The sequence below is a fragment of the Muscardinus avellanarius genome (assembly GCF_963383645.1).
Source record: "Muscardinus avellanarius genome assembly, chromosome: 2".
Classification (NCBI taxonomy): Eukaryota; Metazoa; Chordata; class Mammalia; order Rodentia; family Gliridae; genus Muscardinus; species Muscardinus avellanarius.
In genome coordinates this window covers 192,750,177-192,775,870 of record NC_137787.1, presented here as the reverse complement: position 1 = coordinate 192,775,870, position 25,694 = coordinate 192,750,177, and the positions used below count along the sequence as shown (strand labels likewise).

Below are 25,694 nucleotides of genomic sequence, written 5' to 3'. Positions count from 1 at the left end.
TTCTACTTTTGTCATTGTATTTTTTTTTAGAATCATCATATTGGAACAGCAATACTTTACATCTCAGAAAACAGAAAGAGTAAGAGAAAAACTTTGATGTTTAAGAATTTTAAGCACAAGTCTTTCAATGCCATATCAGTAGAAAATGCTTTTACATTAAATGAATAATAAAATTACATAAAATGTAGAAGGAAAATCTTTTCAATCAGGTAAAGGACATCTAGAGTTCCTTCCTCAGCTGCCCTACATATGTGTGCTTCACTCCTTCGATCTCATCTAAATCAGCATCTCTGTTAAAATTTAAAAGGTTAAAGGCCGGGCATGGTGGCGCACACTTGTAATCCTCGCGCTTGGGAGGCGGAGACAGGAGGATCACGCAGGTTCGAAGCCAGCCTCTCTGGCTTAAGAGACCCTGTTTCCAAATAAAAATATAAAATAGGTCTGGGAGTGTAGCCCGGAGGTAGAAGGGTTTCCAGGAACCCCAGTACCGCCAAAAACAAAAAAAATTAAAAGGTTAGCATTTTATGATCAAGCCGGTGATATCATGGAGAATGTGCAAAAAATAAAAACAAAGCTACAGAGAGTTATAGCCCATCAGCTACTGATAAATACTGTTTATACTTTTCTTTAGCCTACACTTATATTTATTATATATAATTGATGTCATACAACATCCATGCACATATGCACATTCAATCTTGTGCAAGCCTTAACTGCAATGACTGGATCTCAAATATTAACAAAATTGTGTAGGGAAAGGTCAGCATAAACGTATCGATTTAAGTGAATGGATCTTAATGCTAACTTATGTTAAAAATGTAGTTACAATTACTATATACTTGTTTTTACTTATAAAGCTCTATCATAATTTGGGATTTCTCTCCTTTGACATTTTCTGCCTTGAATTCACAAGTTCCCTAGTGACCATCCCCATCTTTTGCATCTTAGCTCTAAGTATTAGCATTTCCTTGAGACCTCTCCTGACCCGCCCCAGGTAGAACTGACTTTCCACTGTTCTCAATGCAGGGATGGCTGCTTTTCATTGTCTTTTGCATGCCGTTACCTTCTATTAGAACGTTACAAAAGTCAGTGGGCCTGTAGTTTCTCCATTTACACACACACACACACACACACACACACACACACACACACACAGTACCCCAGCTCATAGACCATCACAAGCTCCTGCCTCTTGGGCTTCTTCTAGTGATTCTAATGCAGGAGCAGCTTCTCTTAGATGCATTGTGTTCAGATATTTTGAAAAGTCATAGTTGTTACCTGGGATGATACAAGGAATGGGTCTAAAAGCAGGGAGGTGTCACTGTTTGGTGGAGATTCCCAGGCATCAGGGGTCCAGCACTGCAGGCTCTTCTGTTCTTACTTCCTTCCTTTCTCCAGCAAACACTGGCTGAGTCCCTCTGTTCACCTTGTCCAAGGGAGATGGAGCCCCTGCAACTTGAGCTCTGTGCTGGGGAGGCTTGGAGTGTTCGGGAGTCAAAAGTAAGCTCTTCAGAGAGAAGAGAGACTGGGCATTGGTGGGCATGAATGGGCCACAGGGGAGGAGAATGATCCTTCACAAGACTAAATTTAGAGACACTGTATGGTCATGAAAAATAACCTCCAAGAAGGGCTGGGAATCAGGACACCTGTGTGTCAGCATCTGCCCTGGCTTTCATAGCAGAATACCAAGGGTTAAAACCTTAACTTTATAGTGTCAAAATATATTACTGTCTCCTGTTTGTGGTAAGAAATCCCTGACATTAACACATCGGAGACTTGTCCTGCTAGAACTAAATCTTTTGGAAAGATAGCTAAGCCATTTCATGGAGAAATGAACAGAAGCTAAGAGTGGCAAGCTATCTTCTTAGCACAGGAAACCGCAGAGATGAGGGACCTCTGGAAAGAATTCTGCTTGTGCAACTTACCCCTGCCTGTAGGGAGAAATCCATTTACTGATATATGTTGGTGGTTTCAAATGTTTTATTTGTATATGTAAAATATATTTATGAAACAAAACTATAGAATAGAATTACTTTTAACTCTTTACTCATAAAGACTTATTTTTTATGGTACAGAACATTGAACCCAGGGGCATTTTACCTCTAATATATACCCCCAAACTTTTTATTTTTTATTTTGAAACAGAGTCTAAGTTACTAAAGATTTCTCTGATATATGATCCTCCTATCTCAGCCTCCAAAGTACTAAATTTCACGTGAACTCCAGGTGTGTGTCACCATAGCCAGTTTCCATAAAGACTTCTTTGAACCCCCGAGCACCTCATTTGTGGAAGCCAGTTTCAAACATGTGTCAAGACTCAGAGAAAGCTACAGAGAATAGCCACGTGAAAATGCCCAGGGGTGGCACGAGATAGAGTAAAAGAAATTTAGGGAGATGGCCTTCTCCTAGAAACCTAACATTTGTTTATTTAAAATGTCTCCATGGGGTGATGGTGCCCACTTGGAATCCCAACATTCAGGAGGTAGAGACCGGAGCATCGCAGTTCACGGACAGCCTCAGCTACTTAGTGAGGCTCTTTGCAACTCAGTGAGACCCTGTTTCAAAAAATAGAAAATAGCCGGGCGTGGTGATGCACGCTTGTAATCCCTGTGCTTGGGAGGAGACAGGAGGATCGCACAGGTTTGAAGCCAGCCTCACTGGTTTAAGAAACCCTGTTTCCCAATAAAAATATTAAAAAAAATAGATCTGGGAGTGTAGCCCAGAGGTAGAAGGGCTTCCAGGAACCCCAGTACCACCAAAATAATAATAATAATAATAATAATAATAATAATAATAATAATAATAATAATAATAATAATAATAATAATAATAAAACAGGACCATGGGTGTAGCTTGGAGGTAGAATTCCCCTGGGTTCCATCCCCAGTACCTTAAAAAAAAGTCTCCATGGTATTCTGTCTGGAATGATAATCACTTCTGAGGTTATTCCTCCTCTGTCCACATAAAAGTCTAGTATCTTTCATTTATAGCCAGTGTCAAACTAGATGGTTAAAGCAAATTCTTACCTAAGGAGCTGGTCTAAATTTTCAAGAGGAAACAGGAATTATCTATCACCCCTACAGCTGCATCAAAAAGAAAGAACAAAGAAAGAAAGAAAATGGAATGGGGGGAAAGGCTTTCAGAATCGATCGCTTTCATTTGGTGATAGCCTTGGGCCCCAAATCTCATTTTTTAGAGCATCACAAGTCTGGCCTTAGTTTTATTTAGCTCAATTCTATGGCCCCAAATCTCATAAAAGTTGTGTTATAAACTGAAGAAATTAAAATTTTCACAGATTTATGTGGGGCTCAGAAAATACATTCTCACTATCCACAGGGGAGTATAATGCTTCTGTTTCCACAATTGCTGAGAATTGCTCTGCTTTTCTTTCTTTTTTTTCTTCTGCAAGATGCAATAATTAGAGTCATAAGAAATTTGGGTAAGCAGGCAGTAGCAGAGAGGTCCAGCCAATGGTCTCACATCACTCCAAGCAGGGCACAAAGCAACCAGGGAGACAGGAGGCAATATTCAGAAATCTGGACAAATAAAGAGTTGATATTTTAAATACATATATATAAATGTATATACTCAGAGCTATCACTCACATATGATAAGAGATAAGAGATACAGACATATATGTGTCTGTATCTCTTTTTCTCTATCTCTATCTCTATCTATTTCTTTTTAAAAAAAAATAGGACTCATTTTAAACTAGCATGCTGAGGCTTTCCATGGTAGTGGGGGGCAGGTGGGCGACCACTGTGTGCAACACAGAGGAATCTTTCCAAGGGTTTTAGATGTGGGTGAGGAACAATAGACTGGATGACAGCTCCCAGGGATGTCCACATCCTTGTTTTGCAGTCTGTGAATTTGTCAATCTGTATGCTAAAAGGTACTTAGCAGATGTGATTCTTTGAAGCATCTTGAGATGGGAGATGATCCTGCAGTGTGTGGGTCGGTCAGTGTAATCACTAATGTCCTTCTAAGAGCAGGGCAGGGGGATTGGAGTCATCAGCAGAAAATGAGACAATAGAAACAAAAAGCTGTGGTGAACACAAGGAGTGGCTTACGAGCCACGGAATAAAGGTGGCCTCTAGAACCTTTTTAAATCAAGAAAACACATGAATTCTTCCCTCAATGTCTCCAGAAAGTTTAGTAGATATCTTGACTTAATGCGATGTGATTGATTTCTAACATTTTACCCCTAGAAATGTAAGAGAATACATATATATGTGTATCTTTTAAGAAACAAATTTGTGGTAATTTGTCACAGAAGCAATAGGAAAATTATACTGTAAGTGATTGAAAAAGACTTGAGGAAAACTTAAGCATCTATTTTTTTCATTGTCTACATAAAAAGTAGGAACTACAATCAGGAATAAGGCATCAATTTACATTTATAACATTTCCTAAGTGCATGTATTTTGGGAATAAGTTTTACATACATCTTTCAGAAATATATTACCAAGAGTCAAGACAGATTAATAGGAACTTTGCCAGACCACTAAGGCTTCTGGTATTTACTAGATTTACTAAAATCTTGCATGATAAGGTCAGGACTGGTCCCAGAGATAAGATCTTGAAAATCACGATTCAGAAGGAAGTGAGTCTGAGATGTAGCGGGGCTCAGGAAGACTGTAGAATATAATAGTCTATATTAAAATACCACTTTATATACTTTTACAAATCCATAAATATAAATGTAGATTCTATATAGTAGTAGTCCTCGATGACCTTCAGGTCAGTGAGAATGCATTACCTACTTTTAAAGTTGGAAAAGAGTGTTAGATATGACACACTTATTATTTTTATATCTTCCTTAACATCCATAGGTTCTTATTCTTGTTTTGGTCACCTATTTGTCTAACAATTGGATGAAAACTACTGAAACCTGATGCTATAAAACTACATATGCATGATTCTTTTCAGCATAAATTTCAGGTGGAATCAATCATTGTAGTAGTTACCAGAAGTCCCTGGACTCCATACAAGAGTACCTATTCTATTCTCAACGCTCTGTTAGGTAGATCTAAAATAGCTGCTTCTAGGTGGCAGATAGTGTGGTAAAAAAAAAAAAAAATCTGAGTTTGTGACCTGGTTCTTCTTCTTCCCAGCAGTAAAAGTTTGGCAATCATTTAACACCCCAGGGCTTGATTCTCTCTTCTATTAAATAAGGATTATGTCACCTACCTCAGTAAATCTAAAAGCACTTCACAAACTCTTGTACAAATATTATTTAAATGTTTTATAAATGGAGAGAGGCATAGTATTAGTTCAAACTGAAAACTATGACTGAAATATGTCCCACTAATTTAGCACTAATTTCCACTTGATTATTATCTAGAAAATTTCATTTTCTCACTTATTTTTATTTTTAATTAGCATGTAATAATTGTACATGCCTATGAGGTACACTGGGCTAATTTAATAGATATATGATGTGTAATATAATTCAAAGTAGCATTCTTGTCTCCTTACATGTTTATGTTTCTTTTTATTTAGAGCCTTTAAACTCTGCTCTTCTATTTCTCCATAACGTACATGATATTTTGTTGTAGACTACAGTCACTCTCTGGTGCTACAGAACATTGCAACTTACTCCCGCTGTGTTTTTGTGTCTGGTATCTAACCTGTCTCTACTTGCTTCCCCCGTGTCCTTTCCTGTCTCCAGTAAGTCACTAGTCTACTTGCTTCTTTAAGACCGTTTTGACATCCACACATAGGAACAGACAGCGTCTGTCTTTCTGTGCCTGGCTTGGTCCATGCAGCATAACACCTTCCAGTTCCATCAATTTTTCTGCAAATGATGAGATTAAACTCTTTTCTATGGCTGATTGATATTCCATTGTGGGTATACCATATTTTCTTTATCCATTCAGCTGCTGATGGATACCTCTGTTTTCCCTGTCTTGGTTGGTGTGAATAATGTGGCAATAAACAGGGGGTCTCTCTTGGATATGTTGATTTCACTCCCTTTGGCTATGTACCCAGAAGCAGTATCGCTGGGTTATATGGTAGCTCTGCATTATTTATTTGTTTGTTTATTTAGTGGCATTGGAGGCTGTGGTACTGAGTGTGCCAGTCGAGTAAGTGTTCTACCACTGAGCTATACCCCCAGCCTACTAGTTGTACTTTTGGTTTTAGGAGGATCTTCTACAATGTTCTTCCTAATGGCTGTGCTAATTGATAATATTATCAACAGCACATTAAAAGCTCCCTTTCCTCTACATCCTTGCCAGCCTTTGTTATTTTCTTCTTTTTGATGACAGTCATTCTGACAGGGGTGAGATAATACATCATTGAGATTTTGAGTTGCATTTCCTCAATGACTAGTGATGTTGATCATTTTACCATACACTTGTTGGTAATTTATATATCTTTTTTTAAGAAATATCTGTTCACATAGTTTGTCCATCTTTAGTCAAATTATTTGGTGTTTTCAGTTCCTAATACATTCTGGCCAAACATGCCTACAATCTTAAGGTGGCAATGGTAATAGTTCCTAAGTCTTGAAATGGAAGTTAGTTTGTAGATAATTTTCCTTTGGAAATCACTTATGCTTCATAATTATATTTGACAGAATCAGATACTTAGTTATGTGTTTGGGCATGTATGTACATATGTGCAGATGCCCATGCCAATGCCTATGTATGTGTTCAATACATATAAGTTAAATGTAAAGAAAACAATCTCAATCTAGAACCCTTAATTCTTATGAAGATGCTACTCTGGTACACAGTGAATAGATATTTCACTGAGATTTTATGTTGTTACCATTTTTTTTTTTTTTTTGGTGCTGGTACTAGGAATTGAACCCAGATTCTAGCTCTGAGCCAAGTCCCCAGCCCAATTTTTATTTTTTGTTTTTACTTTATTTTATTTTCATTTATTTTATCCATCAAAATAGGGTCTTGCTACATTTCTGAGAATCTCACTACTTTCTGAGGCTGTCCTCAAATCCTCAATCCTCCTGTCTCATCCAGCCTCTCCTGTACTGAAATTACAGGCATGCGCCACCATGTCTGGCTTGTACTAAGACTTTAAATAAACATTTTTTTCTCAAATCTTATTGGAAATTGAGCAATACTTTTTTTCTGTTGAAATATCCAACATTCTTTAAAAACCTATTGGTCTATCTATGAAATTGATGTCACCATTATCTCTCACTGCTTATTGAGAGTACCAAAAAAAGTCAATATTCACAGATCTATGCAATGAACAGTTTTAATTCACTTTAGTATAGAAAGCTGGAAAACGCCAAGAATATTTTCCAACTTATTATTAGCCAGATTTTAAAAATTACACTAGATTTGTAAAGCAAAACCATCTGTTAGTATCAATCTGGTATTGCTTCTATAGGGAAAAATGTTCACAAGTTTTTGGACCAAAAGTTTTCACTTTTTTCTTTATTGAATCAAAATATTAAGCAACAATAAAATTCCTTCCAGGTTTTTTTTAATAGACAGAAATCTGTTGCGTATTAGAAATAAATATATCCAGTGACGTTGATCAACAAGACCATTATTGCACTAATATAATCACTTAGTCCTTGAAAAATCTAAAACACTTTGACTTTCCTTTGAATCTAAAATAAAGGTCAATAATACCATCACAGAATAAATAAAATATCAGTTTGAACTTGGACTATAATGGATGTGTAAGCAATCTTAATTAGTTGAAAATTTATCTCAAGTGCTTATTAACATGACCTTTTGATGTTCTCCAAGTGAGAAAAAAAATAAAAAGAAACATCACCATTGACCATACTTCTAGAAGTTTCTCGTGCATTTTCAACTAGAACAAGCCATTTATCCTAAACAGATGATAAATACCAATATACATTTTTAACAATGCTCAAATTAGTTTATAGTAATTCAATTGTGGAAAAAATAATGTACCTTTATATTGAATCCTTCATGTAGAAGATGTCTGAGAATTTTTAAAGTGATTGACAGGAAGGAAACCATGTGATGAAATGGGGTGAGTCACTCATTGGATCAACATGATCAAACACGTTAACAGGAAATATTTGTGAAATCTTGATTTCCATCTTCATGTCCCTCAGATTCGTAACCACTAGGGGGAATTAAAGTCACAGGAGCAAAACGGTGGTTCAAAATGCAGATGACCTGGCACACTTAGAATTCCTTTATAATCAACAGTTATGTGTATCTAAGCAACATTTGGACTATGACTGGGTTCTTAAGGGTGTAACTGACATGACAGGCTTGTATAATGCTATCATACCATGTTTCATTTATATTAGTGAAAACATTTTTATGTTTAAAGACCTCTTGAATTAGTATGCCTATTATAACTTATAAAGTGGCATAATCTAACAAAGTTTTTTTCTTCTCTCTCGCTCTTTTGCTGGTACATTAAATACTGGTGCATTTTAAAATTAATGGTTTCTCAGATTTGGTGAATTTGGAGAAAGTTGAAATTGTAGCCATGGCAATGGCAGAAATGAAAGAAAAACATGAAGATGGTTATTTTGTGAAAAACAACAGGTGAAAATTTTAAAACAGGTACGATGAACAAAATATGCCATTTATTGTTTTTGTTTTTTTAAAGAATGATAAAACAAAAACTACACTTTCTAGTAAGCTGTACAAGAAGTTATCTGTTTGGAAGTCAATCCATTTGTGCAGCCAAATTGCTTAGAACATCAGAGAAACTCAGGAGGCAGGGGTAAAAATCTCTTTTAATAATAAAGTTAACATCAATAGGGCTATTTCTTGTTGATATATTCTCCTCCCCTTCAATACATTTGCTTGTGTATTTACAGATAATTCTAGAAATTATGTTCCTATGGTTTCAAATTCTGTGATGAATTAGAGATAGCAAATTTGAAAGGGGGAATATTGACAGTTTTTTAACTGTGTGGGGTGGTGAATCATAATAATCAGTAGTAAAGTCCTCTGTCATTCGAGGTGAATCAGCCCCACATCCTTCAGAAAGCCCTGCTGATGATCAGAACTCCACCTCCATGTCATGTCTGTCTGAGCCCAAGCCATAAAGCTATGGCAAAAGTCCTCTTTCTCATCCCATTGATGGGGTTGCGATTGTATATAATGCAGATAAAATTTTAGTTTTCTTGGTGCTTAAAGAGATCAAGCACTAAGGAATAATTCATTCTTGATAAGGCTAGGCTAAGCAAGATTTTCTGTTCCCCTTCCTTGTATTAACTGTCCATCTGTCCATGCATTCAGCTTAATCTTTCAAATAAAAAAATAATATTTGTAATCCCCATGCTTGGCAGGCGGAGACAGGAGGGCCGCACAGGTTCAAAGCCAGCCTCGCTGGCTTAAGAGACCCTGTTTCCAAATTTAAAAAAAAAATGTATAAAAATAGGTCTGGGAGTATAGCCCAGAGGTAGAAGGGTTTCCAGGAATCCCAGTACCACCACCAAAAAAAAAAAATAAATAAATAGTTTTGAGCACCTACTCTGCCTGGCACAATTTTAAGTACTAGATATATGGCAATAAAACAGAGAAAAAATCTGGACCCTTAGAGGCTTATATTGTAAAAGGCCTGATGAATAAGAAAAATACAGACGTGTGTGTGTGTGTGTGTGTGTGTGTGTGTGTGTGTGTGTGTGTAGGGACTCTGATTTTAATTAACTTAGTCAGTGAAAATGTAAGTAAAGAATCAAAGGGGGCGAGAGTCAGATGGAAGAGAGTGGAAACATCTAGCCCCGCAAAGTGCCAGTAGGTTGAAGAGCAGCGAGTGGTAGGTGAAGAGAAACAGAGATGATATCAGCAAATCAAAGAGAGCAAAGATGAGACAGAAAACACGTGGGGCATGTGAGGCCACGGTTAGGACCCTGGTTTCTATTGAGGCGCAGGATTTTGTAATAGAGCTTGATTTATACCTTTAACATTTTGAATGTAGTGCTGAAGGCACACGAAGAGGAGTAGGGAGGATCCTAAGACAACTATTTGTTTGCTGCTGTAATCGTCCAAATGATGATGGTAACCATGGAGATGATGAGTGTGATCATATTTTGGATGCGTTTTGAAAATAGAATAAATAGATCTTGTACCAATATATAAGGGGAAAGAGTAAAGAGATCAGCATAGTACCAATGTTTTTGTCCTGAGGAACAAGAGAAAGTAGAGTGTCCATTCTAGATATAGGGAAGATAAGAAGGAGAGCAGGTTTAAGAAAGAAGAGGGCTGGAGCTGGGTGTGGTGGCACACACTTGTAATCCCAGTACTTGGGAGGCTGAAACAGGAGGTCGTCTGGTTCATGGCCAGCCTCAGTTATTTAGGGAGGCCCTCCAAAACTTAGTGAGACCCTGTTTCAAAACAAAGAATAAAAAATCGGACTGGGGGTATACCTTGGAAGTAGAATGCCCCTGATTCAATCTCAGAAACACACACACACACACACACACACACACACACACACACACACACAAATACTGACTTGGTTTTGGCTATGTTAATATGAAATACCTATTTTGCATCTTTGGAAAGATATAATTATATATTTCTCTTCAATTATCAAGTATTATGTTTCAATATAGGCATTATGGAAATGTTTAGAGGAATACTAGATTTGTCATTCATTGAAGATAGTGGTAATCATGAGACAGATAGTGAGAAGATTTTCTAGAAAAGCCATCCATGCTAAAACCCAACCAGACTATATGCTTCATGAAGAGCCCCAAATTCTATTTTTATATTTTAATATAAAAATTTGTTGGCTTACCCACTACAGTGTTGACATAAACCCATTAAAGATTGAATCATTGAATAAATACCTAAGAAGAGCTAAGTGATCTTCAATAGCTATTGTCTACTGGATTCCTCTTGGATGCCAGGCACTGGTTTAAGTGTTCAAATACACATTGCATTGTTTTTCATAATAAACTCATACTATGACAGTTTTAGAGAAGAAACAAAGGCTTAGAGGGGTTTGCTCAAGGACACACAGTCTAGACTCTATTTGTCTTACTACAATTGTGGTTTTAGCCACTGCTCTATATTACAAAGAGAAGTATGAAGAAGGGATATTAAAAATGGTCCAGACAAGCCTGGTGTGGTGGCGCATACTTGTAATCCTAGCATTTGGGAGGCTGAGATGGAAGGATCTAGGTTTGCGGATCCTCCCTTTTTGCAACTCAGTGAGACCCTGTTTCAAAATAAAGAATAAAAAATAGGGCTGGCAGCGTAGCTAAGAGGTAGAATGTCCCTGGGTTATATCCTCAGTACTGCAAGAAAACAAAAATTGTAAGTCCAAAGGGGCAATGGAGTCTTCAGGAGATCTTCGAGCACAGAGAGGTGGCGGAATCCTTAGTGTATGGCACTTCACAGTTCTAGAACTATTTTCTGATGAGCACTCCTAATATATGAGGTAGGGGAATGCTACTATTGGTATTTTGGGATAGGAAAACAAAATTTACAAAGCTGAATTCACAAATCTACTCAGTAATGTCTGAAGGTTGAACTTGGTCTTCTTTCACTAAAACTTTACTTCTCATCCTTTCTTCCTTCCCTTCTTTCTTTCTACTGTTGTATGGGGCATTGAGCCCAGGGGCATTCTACCTCTGAGATACACTCCCAGTCCATGTGTTTTATTTGGAAACAGGGTCTCCTTAAATTGCTGAGTATCTCACTATATTGCTGAGGTTGGCCTCAAACCTGTGATTCTCCTGTCTCAGCTTCCCAAGCACTGGGATTATAGGTGTGTGCCACCATGCCTGACTCATTTCTTTTATTAATAATTATGCATTTCTTGGTGCATTGTAATCACACATCATAGTGAAGGCCACGTGACACTTGGTGAGTGTCCCTGGACCCCGCCACACTCTTTCTCCTTCTTCATACAGAACATTGAGATTGACACTGATAATTTTGCATATGTATATAGAAAAATTGAGGTCTTTTCTTTACCAGTGCTCCCAATCTTCCTTCCCTGAACACCGTCCATCACTCCACTGGGATTCTCCTCCTTTACTTGGAGTCCCTTTTGTATCCTATTTTCTCCCTAGCTTCCACAGGAAAGAAAATAGAGGACCCCTCACTTCCTGTGACGGGCTAATCTCACTTAACATGATGTTTTCCAGTTCTATCCATTTTCCTGTAAATGCCATAATTTTGTTCTTCATTAAGGCTGAATAGAGCTCTACTGTATGTATTTAAAATCTACTGTGTAATTATTTAAAATCTTGTCATGTATCCATTAAGGGAGTGAATAAATATACATGGGGATACATATATTTTGATACTATAAAAAATATGGACATGGAAAAAGAAGTTGTGAGAATTGAGTGTTTTGGGAGAAGATAACAGCAGCGTTCCTTGTGGCGCCCTGGGATGGGCCAGCGTCTGTGCTAGTTATTTTCATTCACCACAGCTGAGCAGACCACGTTACCTTTATTTAAGAGATGAAGGCATTCAGGAGGATGAGACGGGAAGATCGTGACTCGAGGACCACCTCAGCTACTTAGTGAGGCCCTTTGCAAGTCAGTGAGACCCTGTTTCAAAATAAAGAATAAAAAATAGAGCTGGGGGTGCAGCTTGAATGTAAAATTCCCCTGGGTTCCATCCCCAGACCCGCAAGAGAGAGAGAGAGAGAGAGAGAGAGAGAGAGAGAGAGAAAGAGAGAGAGAAAGAGAGAGAGAGAGAGAGAGAGAGAGAGAGAGAGAGAGAGAGAGAGAGAGAGAGAAAGATGAAGAAATCAAGTCTGAGAGAAACTAAAGCAACTAAGAGAAATCTCTATAGAGCCAGAAACTTATAGGGTCAGAAACAAACCAGGAATGCCTCAACGCCAAGTTCAGATTCCTAACTACAGGGCCTGGAGCTACACAACATGGACACAACCCCCCCCCCCCGCCTTTTTTTTTTTTTTTTTTTTATAAAGCCAAAAGTGAAGCTAACTCTGCTCTGGAGATTCTGATGAGTAAGAATATATTTTCTGAATTATGAAAAGTCTAGATTTGTGTTTGCCGCCCCATTCGGTTTTCCTCCTGGCTTTGCACACTCTTTATCACAGCTTAAGACACCAGATGGCTCTCTTGCGTTTTCTTTCGCCTATCTTTTTCTGTAAACAACTAAACAGCGTTTTGGGGAGGGGAGGGGGAAACGCAGAGAGAAAGTGGAAAGACCTCAATTATCCCAACGCTGCCCCCCCACCGACCCCGTGTTCTCCGAAGGTAGGGACCCACATATTCTGGAAGGGGGCACTTGAGGCTTGTGAAAATCACTATCTGAATAGACCACCAGAGACCCGGGAGCCTGCTGTTCTAGGCTCCACGCCAGGGATTGGAAAACACCTAGAAATAAGAGTATTTATCGTTTATTGAAAAGCAGAAAGGCTTTGTGCTACAAGGTGTGTTAATAATGTCAGCGGAAGCCGTGAGGATTAATTTCCTTTCCATCTTGGAAAAAAAAAGTGAAAAACTGCTTTTGAGGGAAGAGAATATCAGAGATGCTAGCAGGCGGCTTCCTGTGGTGGCCAGTGCAAGGGTCTTTTGCCTGGAGAGCTGTGAGAGGGTGGGCATAATCCCTGTCCTTGGAGTCCTCAGGACAGGACATGCTAAATTACGAAGGGAGGGGTCTCACAGAGCCCCAAATCCCCCTTCCCACCTAAATCCTGATCTAAAGATTTGGGGAAACAGCTGCAGTATATTAAAAAAAATTAAAAGGGCCTGGGAAGAAAAACAATTAACACAGCTATAATAACAAGAAGTTTAATTTCATTCATTTGAAATTAAGATACTTGGCATATATATAAAAAAACTTAAACATTTTTAAGAGCAAACTAGATGTGCTGGTAGGTGGAGTTGTAGTAGATTTAAAAGGTCACTGTACTTAACAGTTCGCCTCTTAGGGAAAAAAATCATTACAAGAAGCTTTAGAAAAACCTGTTTTCTTTGATCCTTGAAGTTCTTCAGAAATTCCAAACTAGCCTTTTAAAATGACCAAACAGCTTCTCTTTAATAATGAGAGCTGGGAGCAATGATTCTTAATGGTTACTGGGACTTTTTAAAGTGAATCCTGAAAAAAAAAAAAAAAAGAAACATTTCAGTAGGCATTTTAGGGTATATCTGTCATTCTATAGATGGCCTTTCCTTTTAAGCGGGAGCACGGTAACAGAACATAAATCCACACTCCTATAAAAAATGGAAAAGCAAAAACATGATACAAAAATGAAGTCATAAAGAGAGAGTAAAATAATTAGCATGCATGACTACAATGCATCAATTAAAAATAATTAGCATGCTCCTTTCTCTCCCTTTTACTACCTCGTGAGTGATTACAGACTGCAAACTTCTTGGAAAACAATTTCAGCATCAGTCAGCCTCAGTGGTACACACCTCTAATCCCAGTATTTGGGAGGCTCAGGCAGAAGGATACCATATTCCAGATTGGCCCCAGCAACTTCACGAGACCCTGTTTCAAAATAAAAATAAATAGATAAAAATAAATAACTAAGGAGAAATGGAGGTATAACTTAGAGGGAGAATGCCCCTGGATTCAATCCCCAGTACCAAAACATACATAATATGTCTGTCATATTTATGTTAACAATTGCAACATTTTGCAGATGTAACAGCAAGGGGGAGAAAAGGAATTTACAGAATTTACATATTTAACAGTAAATATGCTATACATTCGCCTAAAGGCACTGCCGTCTTGCCTGGACCCAAGTTTTCACACCTCCATTAGATTCAATTCTCTTTCCAGAAGGAGACTTGTTAGTAAATACAGCGTAAACATGATGAATAGCAGCCGAGCAGTAATTGCTTACATGAAGAGTGTGAATAAGTTGTGGAGGGCAGGTGTCCAGCCTCCCTGGAGTCAGCCCTCCCCTGCATGTCGCCCACTTGCCTCATGCAGGCTCTTTGTCGTACTTTCTGTCTGTTCCCAAGACAAAGCAGAAGTGTGTTTTGGTGGAGAACCGCCTGGGGATGCCTGCAGTGTCCCTCCCCTGGCCAGCACCAAGGCCGTCAGTCACAGAGACTTGTGCAGTTCCTTTGATTCCCAAACTGGTCTTCTGTGTCTTCCTGCTGGATGGCGAGGACTCTGGGTTTTGCACCTCTTTCCTTTTGCCCTTCTCTGATGACAGGCTAAACGGGGTGGGATGCCTCCAGCGGGAGCAACACTTGGTGCTGTCATTTCAGGATATCCTAGAAACCATGGGGTCAGTATTCAGCCAAGCACCAAGAACCAAGTGTTTTTCTCCCACCCCCCTCGGCCTGGTTCCCTGGACCCCTCCCTTTTCCTTAGACCTTTGTGGGTTCAGCTGTCCTGGAGAGGACCCTCTCAGGTGGCAGACAGGAAGCTCTGGGCAGGAGGCAGCTGCTCCGTTTACATTTCAGACACAGTTCCTAAGGCTTTGCTTCCTAAGGGAGCTTGCCAAGACAGGCAGCTCAGACAGGAGTGTCATCAACAACTAGAATACTGTGACCCCCCCCCTCCCCACGCCCCATTATTTCTGCCCTGACTTCCTCAATATTCTCCTGGGCGCTTATTCTGTCCAGCTGCTGTTCTGTGGCTGCAGGGATGCCCTTTCCTCTGAGTGCTGCGGAGCAGTTCTAAGGAGGAGGTCTTTCCGCACCTTGCAACATCTTCTCAACTCGCTCTTCTTTCTTCTTTTGGCTTCCTGTCACCTTTTCAAAATGCCAATCCTGCCCTTCCTGGCAGCAGAAGGGAGAGCCCAGTAAGTTTGGGCTGACTGGGTGAGGAGTGGTGGCTCCTCCTGCCTGGGACAGGCTCCCCTTTCTCCCTCCAACGACCTCCCTCCTACCTCCTCTCCTGGAGACTGAGGTGCTGAAGGGATAAGAGAGAGAGAGAGAGAGAGAGAGAGAGAGAGAGAGAGAGAGAGAGAGAGAGAGAGAGAGAGAGAGAGAACACACACACACACACCACCTCGCCCTGCCAGGCAAGGAGGCTGAGAGTTTCTGAGGACCAGGAGCCGCGTTAAGCTCTAGAAGCCCAGGCAGCTTGGGAAGCAGCGAGTTTCATCACAAGAACAGCGGAGGGCATTCCTTTCAATCCACCTGCTTTAACTGCCTCCAGCCCAGCTTTCTTCATTATTATTAATATTAATTATTATTGTTGTTATTATTATCTTAAACCAGCATTATGAATACTCTTTTTCTTTCTTTCTGGAGACATGCAGAAGAGGGGGACCACATCGGCGGCGGGGGTGTAGTGGGGTGGGAGCGTAGCGCTTTGATTAGAGATCTCAGGGGAGAAGATTGAGCTCTCCAGATGCTGATTTCTAAAGCACTTGACAATCACCGGCAGAAGCCGAGAGCGGGCGGCGGCGGCGGCGGCACCTGCCTGGGGGCAGCTGGAGTCTGGCGCTGAGACCTGCCCAGCGCCCTGGACCCGCGCGGGCGCGGCGGCGACGGCGGGACCTGCCCTGCACCCCGCGCCCAGCGAGGCAGCGCCGTCCCTCCCGCCTGGGGGGCGGGCAGGGCTGGAAGGCAGAGCTGGTTGGGTGGCGACCCCCGAGAGGGCTTCGGCGACGCGGGGACCGGCAGCAGCAGCATCCCCGCTCTGGACTGGGACGCGGCCACGACCTCGGGCTCTGGTCCACCCCGCTGCGCCCTGGGCGCATCTGCGCGCCCGGCCCGGCGCTGGCTGGGCGGACCGGGCGATGGGTCCTAGTCGGGACTGAGCGCCCTCACCTCTCTCCTGGACCGCCACTCCGCCCCTCCCTCTGCTTCCCCGAAGACCAGCCTGCAGCCTGCGCCGCCCCTTTCGTCTCCGCGCCCCCCAGCTCCCCTGCTTCCCTCCCCTCCCCGGACCCATTCCCTGGGCCACCATGGCAGCGGCCATCGCCAGCGGCTTGATCCGCCAGAAGCGGCAGGCTCGGGAGCAGCACTGGGACCGGCCATCCGCCAGCAGGAGGCGGAGCAGCCCCAGCAAGAACCGCGGTCTGTGCAACAGCAACCTGGTGGATATCTTCTCCAAAGTGCGCATCTTCGGCCTCAAGAAGCGCAGGTTGCGGCGCCAAGGTCTGTGCGGGTCACGGTGGGGAGGCGCGCCCCGGTAGAGCCGGCGTCCTGCCTGGATGGAGCTCCTCCGGGCGCCCCGCTTCCTTTTCTCCTCAGCCTCTTCCGTCCACCCCTCCCCAACCCCAGGGCTCCCTCAGTCGCCCCACGCCTTCCTTCTACCCGGAGCTGGGGATCTGCTCCCAGGCAACCTGTAGCCACAGGAAACTCAGCTGTGGCTCGCCTGCAGGCCGGTCTCTGGAAACCTGTTTCTCTTGGCTTCACCCCCCCCCCCACCCAGCGTGAGGTCCCACTCTAGAGTGCTGGGGAAGGGTCTTCCTGCAGTATCTGAAGTCGCGCCTCCGGCTCTCAGTGGGATGCCAGGGTCAAGAATGTCCGGGTGTCGGGCCTCCCGTGGGTTCACAGACCTTGGCCAAGTGCCCCATCCTGGGGGCGGCTGTAAGGAGGAGCAGAGGGGCGTGTGAACTAAGGACTAGTTCCACTGGGATTTACCAGTGAGCTGCTATCAGGTAGCTCTGGCGCTCTGAAACCACTCAGTCAAATCTTGGGATCTCAGTCCCCAAACCTCGGGAACAGGGTTTAGGTGAGTGTCAGGAAGGCTGAGTCTGAATGAGGGCGGGGTGTTGGGGGAGTATAGATCCAAATGTGTGCTCGTTTTAATTTAAAAAATAAAAGCAAATTACACGAAGCTAAGAAACAGTGATTCCATAAAGATGACCCTAATAGTTACCTTACTATAGATACCATCATCATCCTCTTTATCATTTTGAGAGACACGTTTCCAGCATGACCTTCTGTTGCTGCCTTTAAAAGAGCAGATACTGAGAAGGCAAGCCCCTGAGGAGGAGCCCGGCGCCCTCTGAGCCCACTCTCTCTGCCTGTTCTCACACCCAGGGGCAAAGGATGGTTGGTTGAGGAGCAAGAGAGGTGTCCGGGGGAAATGGGCAGTGCTTCTCCTAGCCAAGTGGGCTTGGCGGAAACAGAAGACTGTATTGATGTTAATGGGAGTACCTGTTTGCTGGGCCCATTATGTTCTCTGAGGCCAGCTGTGTTTGTTTGCAGTGCAGGGTCATTAGGTTGACATGCGCTTCTGTGTGTTGGTGTGTACGTGTATGTGTGTGTGTTCACATTTACAAATTTATGATCAGTGGGTTAATTCATGTTTTTTAAAAAAGGAAAATATTACCTGTTTTAAAAGGACAATCATTTATTACAAGAAGAAATTGATGATCACTTGCCCTTAGCAGCCACCTTAAAAGGCACGCATCTGAGCAAAAACAGAGTGCATATTCTAAGAGAAATAAAATTATACGAACGTAAATAGGAGAAACTTCTTGATGTACGGTAAGGGGAAAATGGTATTTCAGACCAATGTGCTCGTAAGCTTTTAAGAACAGTGAAACTGTGTTTTCGGCACCCTCTGCATTCTGAGAACCAGTCCAGCAACGGGCCCCAGAGCCCCATGACAGCTGGTAAAGGGAGTGTCACACTTCATGACCAGCCTCCTTGCCTCTCAGGAGCTCCTTCCACCAGAGAGATTAGCATTTGGAATACAGGCATCACCGTGGAGAGCTCTGGATTCACCAGCTCTAAAAAACAAATGAACACGCTCTCCTCTTAATAGCCTTATTTTCGTACAGTGATTAAAAGTTATTGTGTGCATTCTTTTAATATATAACAAGTAGAGTGTCTTATACATATGAGCAATAAACCTTTCCTGTTACATTGGATGATGATGGGATTACACTTAGTGAATTTGAAGGTAGGGCATAATATTTTTTGATTATAGAAAGATCCTGGGGCTCTCTAATATTCAGTTCCTTTGTTTTCAACCTTGACTGTTCTCTTGGTATTCATGAGTTAGCGATGATACACGTGCCTCAGTGGTCTATAAGAAAACTCCATGGGAGGTCACTGTGCTGCCTGATTTTTGGTAAAAAAAAATGGAAGAGAGTTATAGTGCAATTTTAACAGAATCTTCTTTTTTTGCTGTTCTCATATTTCCTCATATATGGAATATGTATTAGTGAAGAAAAATATATTGATCTTGAGTATTAGAATATAAATTTTATATTATGAAAGTTATATTTTGATATAGATGATATGGTTCTACATTTTGTATGTAAGAATTTGGTTACTTAAGTATTATTTAGGAACTATAATAAGTATACTCACCTTTTAATTTTTACTTTTTTATGTGGATCCTATTGAAAATGGCGTACATTCAGACTGTGCTTGGTGCCCTCTCTCCCCCACTTCCCCTCCCCCCCCAACTTTTCATTTCTTCTCTTTGCATAGGAATTGCTCCCAGAAGGCTTTGAAAAATCTGATGTTCATTTAACCACACAACTTTTATATGTGGCACTTTTATATACCTTCATATTGCAAAATCATTAACTTGATGAATAATTACTGAAATTTTACAATCTGCTCAGCCCTGCTGCAGATATTATCTGAAGACTGATGACTAGAACAGATGAATTTCTTGCATCACAGCATTCAAATGTAGGGTAGAAAGTCATTGTATATGACAAGAAACAAATTAATAGGAAACTCCCCACATTCAAAGTTCTGTAAGCTTGCAGAGGCAGAGAAGTGTGGAAGAGAAGGTGGTGGGGAAAGATCTAATGAGTCAGGGTGCTCCAAGCTGAGATCTACAGGTTGAGGACTGCCGCTTGAGGAAGATAAGGAGATTTAAGAGCAGTTCAAAAGAGCAGTGTGTGTGCAGAGCCCTGGAGCTTGGAAACATCTGAGCCCACTGGGAGAAGCGAAAGGGCTACATCAACTTAAGCACAACATCAAGTAGTGTAGACATTGACGTGACTGCAAATAGGACAAAGAACAGCTCCATGTTTTATGTGTGGGGAAAGGGTAATAGGCATTTCTGAAACAGGGATTTTAAAAATGCATCATTAAGTAGTGACCTAGTTAATGTCAATTGTACTGAGTTGGAGCCCAACCCCTGTCCTCATCCCCTAAACCCCTACTTTATAGCAGAGTGATTGTTGTACCCGTGATGAAAGACATGATTATTAGTTGTGGTGGTGTCAATGCGACTCCATCTCACCATTCTGGATTTATCTTTCTCTACCCTTCTCTATCTTCAGATATTCCAAATAGTTTTTCAAATTTCTCCACTTAGCCATGTGCTTCCAAATCCTTATCCCCTTTATGTGTGTGTGTGTGTGTGTGTGTGTGTGTGTGTTACCATGTGCTTACAATCTTGTCTCGACTTCTATATTTATCTGTTGAAATTATTCCCATATCTTAAAACTCATAGAAAACACCATCTCCTCTGAAAATTCATCCCTCATTATATAGAATTAAAAATAATCTTCCACTGGCATTTGAAGACTTTCTGATCTGTTTATACCTGATAATAATTATTGAGTTAACATTCTCACTTGATTGTAGTAAAGAAGAAAAATCTGTGTTTTCTGTATCTTCATAGGTTCTTAAATGTTGATAAAGTATTACCGGGGCCCTGGATGCTCATCAATGCCCTGGAATTGAAGTATTTTAAGGAAGGTCAACAGGTGCAAAGCTCAAAATCATGTCCCTGAACCACAATGCTCCGACTAGATCTTCTTATAAAGAAAGATACTTTTCAATTTTTCTTTTTCCTTTCTCTAAATAAATACATGCATGTATCACCTTTTACAGGGATTAGCAAGAAAGAATATATATTTGTTGAGTGATTCATAGGAAAGCGAGAGTATAAGCAATCTCATTTTCAGGCTTATATAATATATGGAAACGCATATTGAGAATATATGTTACTATAGCTAATGAAAGTGAAGTGAGCAGTTTACAAGTAGTTTTATTGTTTGGAATCTTAACAAAAATGCAAACGAAACCAGAAAAATGGATGCAATGGTCTATAATGAACACTTTATTCTAAAATTATTATAATTTTATTATTTATTTATTTACTTATTCATTTATTTATTGGTACTAGAGATAGAACCCAGGGGCATTTTATCTCTGAGCTACACCCTCAGACCTATTTTTTATTCTTTATTTTGAAACAGGGTCTCACTTAGTTCCAAAGGCCTCACTAAGTAGCTGAGGCTGTCCTTGAACCATGATCCTCCTGTCTCAGCCTCCCAAATGCCGAGATTACAAGTGTGTGCCACCATACATGGCTTCTATTATAGTTTTATTATAAAGTTTTATAATATATACTATGATGCTCATAGAAGTCATGGTATTATACATAAAATATGTATAATTAGTGATCATGTGGGCTTATTACTAATACATCTTACCTAAAATAAACTACAGATGCCACAAGAAATGAGGAATGATGAGTGAACTACTTAAAAAGTGTTTTCAAGTTAATCTGTCAAATATAAAGCAGAAGTGTATCTTAGGAAACCCAAGGAAACCTTAGGAAACCTAAGATAAACACCTATCTTAGGAAACCACTTCAGTTTCCTAAGAAATGAGAAATGTCTTTCTTTTCATAAGGTACACAGAAGGAAAGAAATATCCACCTTCTCAGCAAATAATCAACAGCAAATAACACATAGTAAATTATTTGTGCGACTATTTGAGAACCATTAACAAAATACAAAGACCGTGAGCTTATTTTACCTATTTAAGTCAAATGAAAACAAGAGAACCGAGCCACAAAGTACATTCCTTTTCTTTTGGAAGTGTTTGTAGAGTTCTGTTTGATTGTTGGTTTTGCTTTGGTTGTTGTCTTTTGTCTGGTTTTGTTATTATTCTTGTTGTTTTATAAGACCATAGAAATTTTTCTGTTTTGAAAATATCTTTTGATAATATCTGTTGCTACATTTAGATGATCAGAGTTCTACTTTTGTTAGTTGTATTGTGGTTAGAGGAAACTATACTGTTTCAAAATGGAAATGTCTGGTTTCTTTTTAAAAATGTCTCTTTTGCAATACGATTTCTAAGTAAGAGATGTTTGGGAAATATTACTGAATTGGTAAGTGAAATAATATCAGATCAAAAATAGTGTACATTGCTTATGTATTTTTCTCTATTCCTTAATTGTTTTGCTCTCAACAAGTGTGGAAAGATTTGCTATGATTAATACTGTAGTGGAGAAAAAAATTAAAATAAAAACCCACAATAAAGTGGCTTACTAGGTTATATTAGATATAAGTAACGTTAAATAAGATGCTTTGTCTTGGGTTAAGTCATATTCATAGACTGAGTTGAGTTTATGTATACTTAGAAAATAGTTCATACTTCACGGTCACTAGTAAAGAAAGCCTTTGACATTTATTTATTTATTGGTCCTAGGAATTGAAGCCAGAGCCATTTTACCTCTGAACTAAACACCCAATACAAATACAAATATTTGTATTTGTATAGGTATATATATATATATGTGTGTATTTTAAAATATACATGCATTTTGCTGGGTGTGGTGGGGCACGCTTGTAATCCCTGCGCTTGGGAGGCGGAGACAGGAGGATCGCACTGGTTTGGAGCCAGCTTCGCTGACTTAAGAGACCCTGTTTCCAAATTTAAAAAAATATAAAATAGGTCTGGGAGTGTAGCCCAGAGGTAGAAGGGCTTCCAGGAACCCCAGTACCACCAAAAAAAAATACACACACACACACACACACACACATACACACACACACACACACATGCATTTTATGTATATATGTATTTATGTAAATATGTGTGTGTGAGTGTGTGTGCATGCGTATGTCTTAAACAGGGTTTCACTAAATTGTGAGGGCCCTGCTCTGTTGCTAAGACTGGCCTTGAACTTGTGATCCTCCTGTCTTAGCCTCCCAAATACTGAGATTACAAGTATGCACCAGTATGCCTATCTGACATTTTTAATATAAGCTTTCAGAGCCTTTAAACCTCTACTTTGTCCTCTCTGATCCTGAAGTTACCATAATGAGTTACAGATTTCCCTTTTTATTTATTTATTTATTTATTTATTTATTTATTTATTTTTGCAGGTCTGGGGATGTAACCCAGGGGCATTTGACCTCCGAGCTACACCCCCTGCCCTATTTTTTATTCTTTATTTTGAAAAAGGGTCTCACTAAGTTGCAGAGGGCCTCACTAGCTGAGGCTGGCTGCAAACCATGATCCTCCAGTCTCAGCCTCCCAAAAGCTGGGATTACAAATGTGAGCCACCACACCTGACTCCTTTATATTTTAAATTAGTGGGATTTTTAGAATAGTTCTTTCTATATTTAGCCCCATTTGCTTTTTTTCTACTAACATCTTATTACTTTAAATAAATTTGTTTTATTTTTCACTTTTAAATTAAATTTATTTCTGTATCTTCTATTCTAATCCACTGGTCAGTATATCTGTTATTGTGCCAGTACCATGCTGTTTTTACTACTATTGCTCTATAGTATAATTTGAAGTCTGGGATTGTGATGCCTCCTGCATGTTTCTTATTGCTGAGAATTGCTTTGGCTATTCTGGGTCTTTTCTTTCTCCATATAAAGCTCATGATTGATTTTTCTAGGTCACTGAAGAATGTCACTGGTATTTTAATGGGAATTGCATTGAATCTATGGATCAGTTTTGGCAGAATGGCCATTTTGATGATATTTATTCTGCCTATCCATGAGCACGGGAGATCTTTTCATCTTCCAAGTTCTTCTTCAATTTCTTTCTTTAATGTTTTATAGTTTTAGTTGTAGAGGTCTTTTACATCTTGGGTTAGGTTTATTCCAAGGTATTTTATTGGTTTTGAGGTTATAGTGAATGGAATTGTTTTCTTTGTTTCTTTCATTGTGGATTCGTTGTTGGCATAAAGAAAGGCCACTGATTTCTTTAGGTTGATTTTGTAACCTGCGACTTTGCTGAATTTGTCAATCAGCTCCAGAAGTCTTTTGGTTGAGTTCTTTGGGTCTTCCAGATAAAGGATCATGTCATCTGCAAATAAGGATAATTTTAATTCCTCTCTTCCTATGTGAATTCCTTTGATTTCCTTCTCTTGTCTGATTGCTGCAACAAGAGTCTCCGGGACTATATTGAAAAGGAGTGGTGGACATCCTTGTCTTGTTCCTGACTTTAGAGGAAATTCTTGCAGTGTTTCCCCATTCAATATAATGTTGGCTTTGGGTTTACAGTATATTGCCTTAATGATGTTGAAGTACTTTCCTTCTATACCAATTTTCTGCAGTGTTTTTAACATAAATGGGTGTTGGATTTTGTTGAGTGCTTTTTCAGCATCGATTGCTATGATGATGTGGTTTTTGTTCTTGGTTCTATTTATGTGGTGAATAACATGTTTTGATTTGCATATGTTGAACCAGTCTTGTATTTCTGGGATGAACCCAACTTGGTCATGATGTATTATTCTCTTGATGTAGTTTTGAATCCGTATAGCTAGTATTTTGTTAAGAATTTTTGCATCTATGTTCATTAAGGATATTGGCCTGTAGTTTTCCTTTCTTGAGGTATCTCTGTTTGGTTTGGAGATTAATGTGATACTGGCCTCACTAGAGAGGAAGCCTACAGAATGGGAAAAGATTTTCACTAGCCACCACTCTGATAAGGGGCTAATATCCAGAATATACAAAGAGCTCAAAAGACTCTACACTAGCAAAGCAAACAACCCAATCAAGAAATGGGCATATGAACTAAATAGACACTTCACAAAAGAAGAAATACAAAGCGCCAATAGATACATGAAAAGATGTTCAACATCATTGGCCATCAAGGAGATGCAAATCAAAACTATACTGAGATTCCATCTAACCCCAGTCAGAGTGGCAAGCATAAAGAAATCAAACAACAACAAATGCTGGCGAGGATGTGGGGAAAGAGGAACTCTTTTACACTGTTGGTGGGAGTGCAAACTAGTTCAGCCATTATGGAGATCTGTGTGGAGATTCAAAAGAAAACTGGGAATAGATTCACCATATGATCCAGCTCTACCACTCCTGGGTATTTTCCCAAAAGGGTTGAATCCAGAGAAATATAGCAACATATGCATACCTATGTTCATAGCAGCACAATTTGTAATAGCCAAAATATGGAATCAACCCAGGTCTCCATCAACAGATGAATGGATTGCAAAACTCTGGGAAATAGACACAATGGAATTCTACTCAGCCATAAAGAAGAACAAAATAATACCATTTGCAAGAAGACGGAAAGTCCTGGAGAACATTATGTTAAGTGAGATCAGCCAAGCACAGAAGAAGGTACATATGTTTCTGCTAATATGCCCAAACTAGGGAATCCAGAGGATACCAGTGATACTCCAGATAATGGAGGGGAAATACCAGCAAAGCTTGAATGGAAAGATAGGGGAGGAGGAAGACTGAACTTGATTAATGAGGGTCTACATCCAAATATGTATAAAATTATGAATATGGCATGGTTACCCCGGACATTCATTGGTGGGAGGGAGGAAGAGAAAACAGAGGTGGGGGGGAGAGGGCACCAAGTATAGTTTAAATTTATACCATTTATGTTCAATAAAAAAATAAAAAATAAATTTATTTTGTAAGTGATACATAAAATCATAAAATATGCATATTAACAGGGTATTGTGTAATATTTTGATAGATATATACATTGTTTCATGTTTAAATCAGATTAAACATATCTAACTCCTCAAATATTCAAAAATTCTTTCTTTTAGCTTTCTGTAGTTTATGGTTCCTTATCATTAACTATGATCCCACTACTGAATAATAGAACAATAGAATTCTAATCTAATCTAATCTAATCATCTAACTATAATTCAGGAACT

The 25,694-nt window shown here is 39.9% G+C and overlaps 1 protein-coding gene across 3 annotated transcripts in view; it reads left to right on the top strand.

The window, feature by feature from the left end:
* The window catches only part of FGF14 (fibroblast growth factor 14), a gene marked incomplete at both ends in the record, with an annotated part of 678,725 nt that overhangs the window by 440,816 nt on the left and 212,215 nt on the right, over positions 1–25,694 (top strand). The window contains one exon of one of the 3 annotated variants that reach the window (XM_080689522.1): positions 16,786–16,978. The exons of the other annotated variants lie outside the window; for them this stretch is intronic. Coding sequence (XP_080545648.1) covers positions 16,786–16,978 — 193 coding nt within the window. Of the gene's footprint in view, positions 1–16,785; positions 16,979–25,694 lie in introns of those variants that run through there. 3 annotated transcript variants of the gene reach the window in all.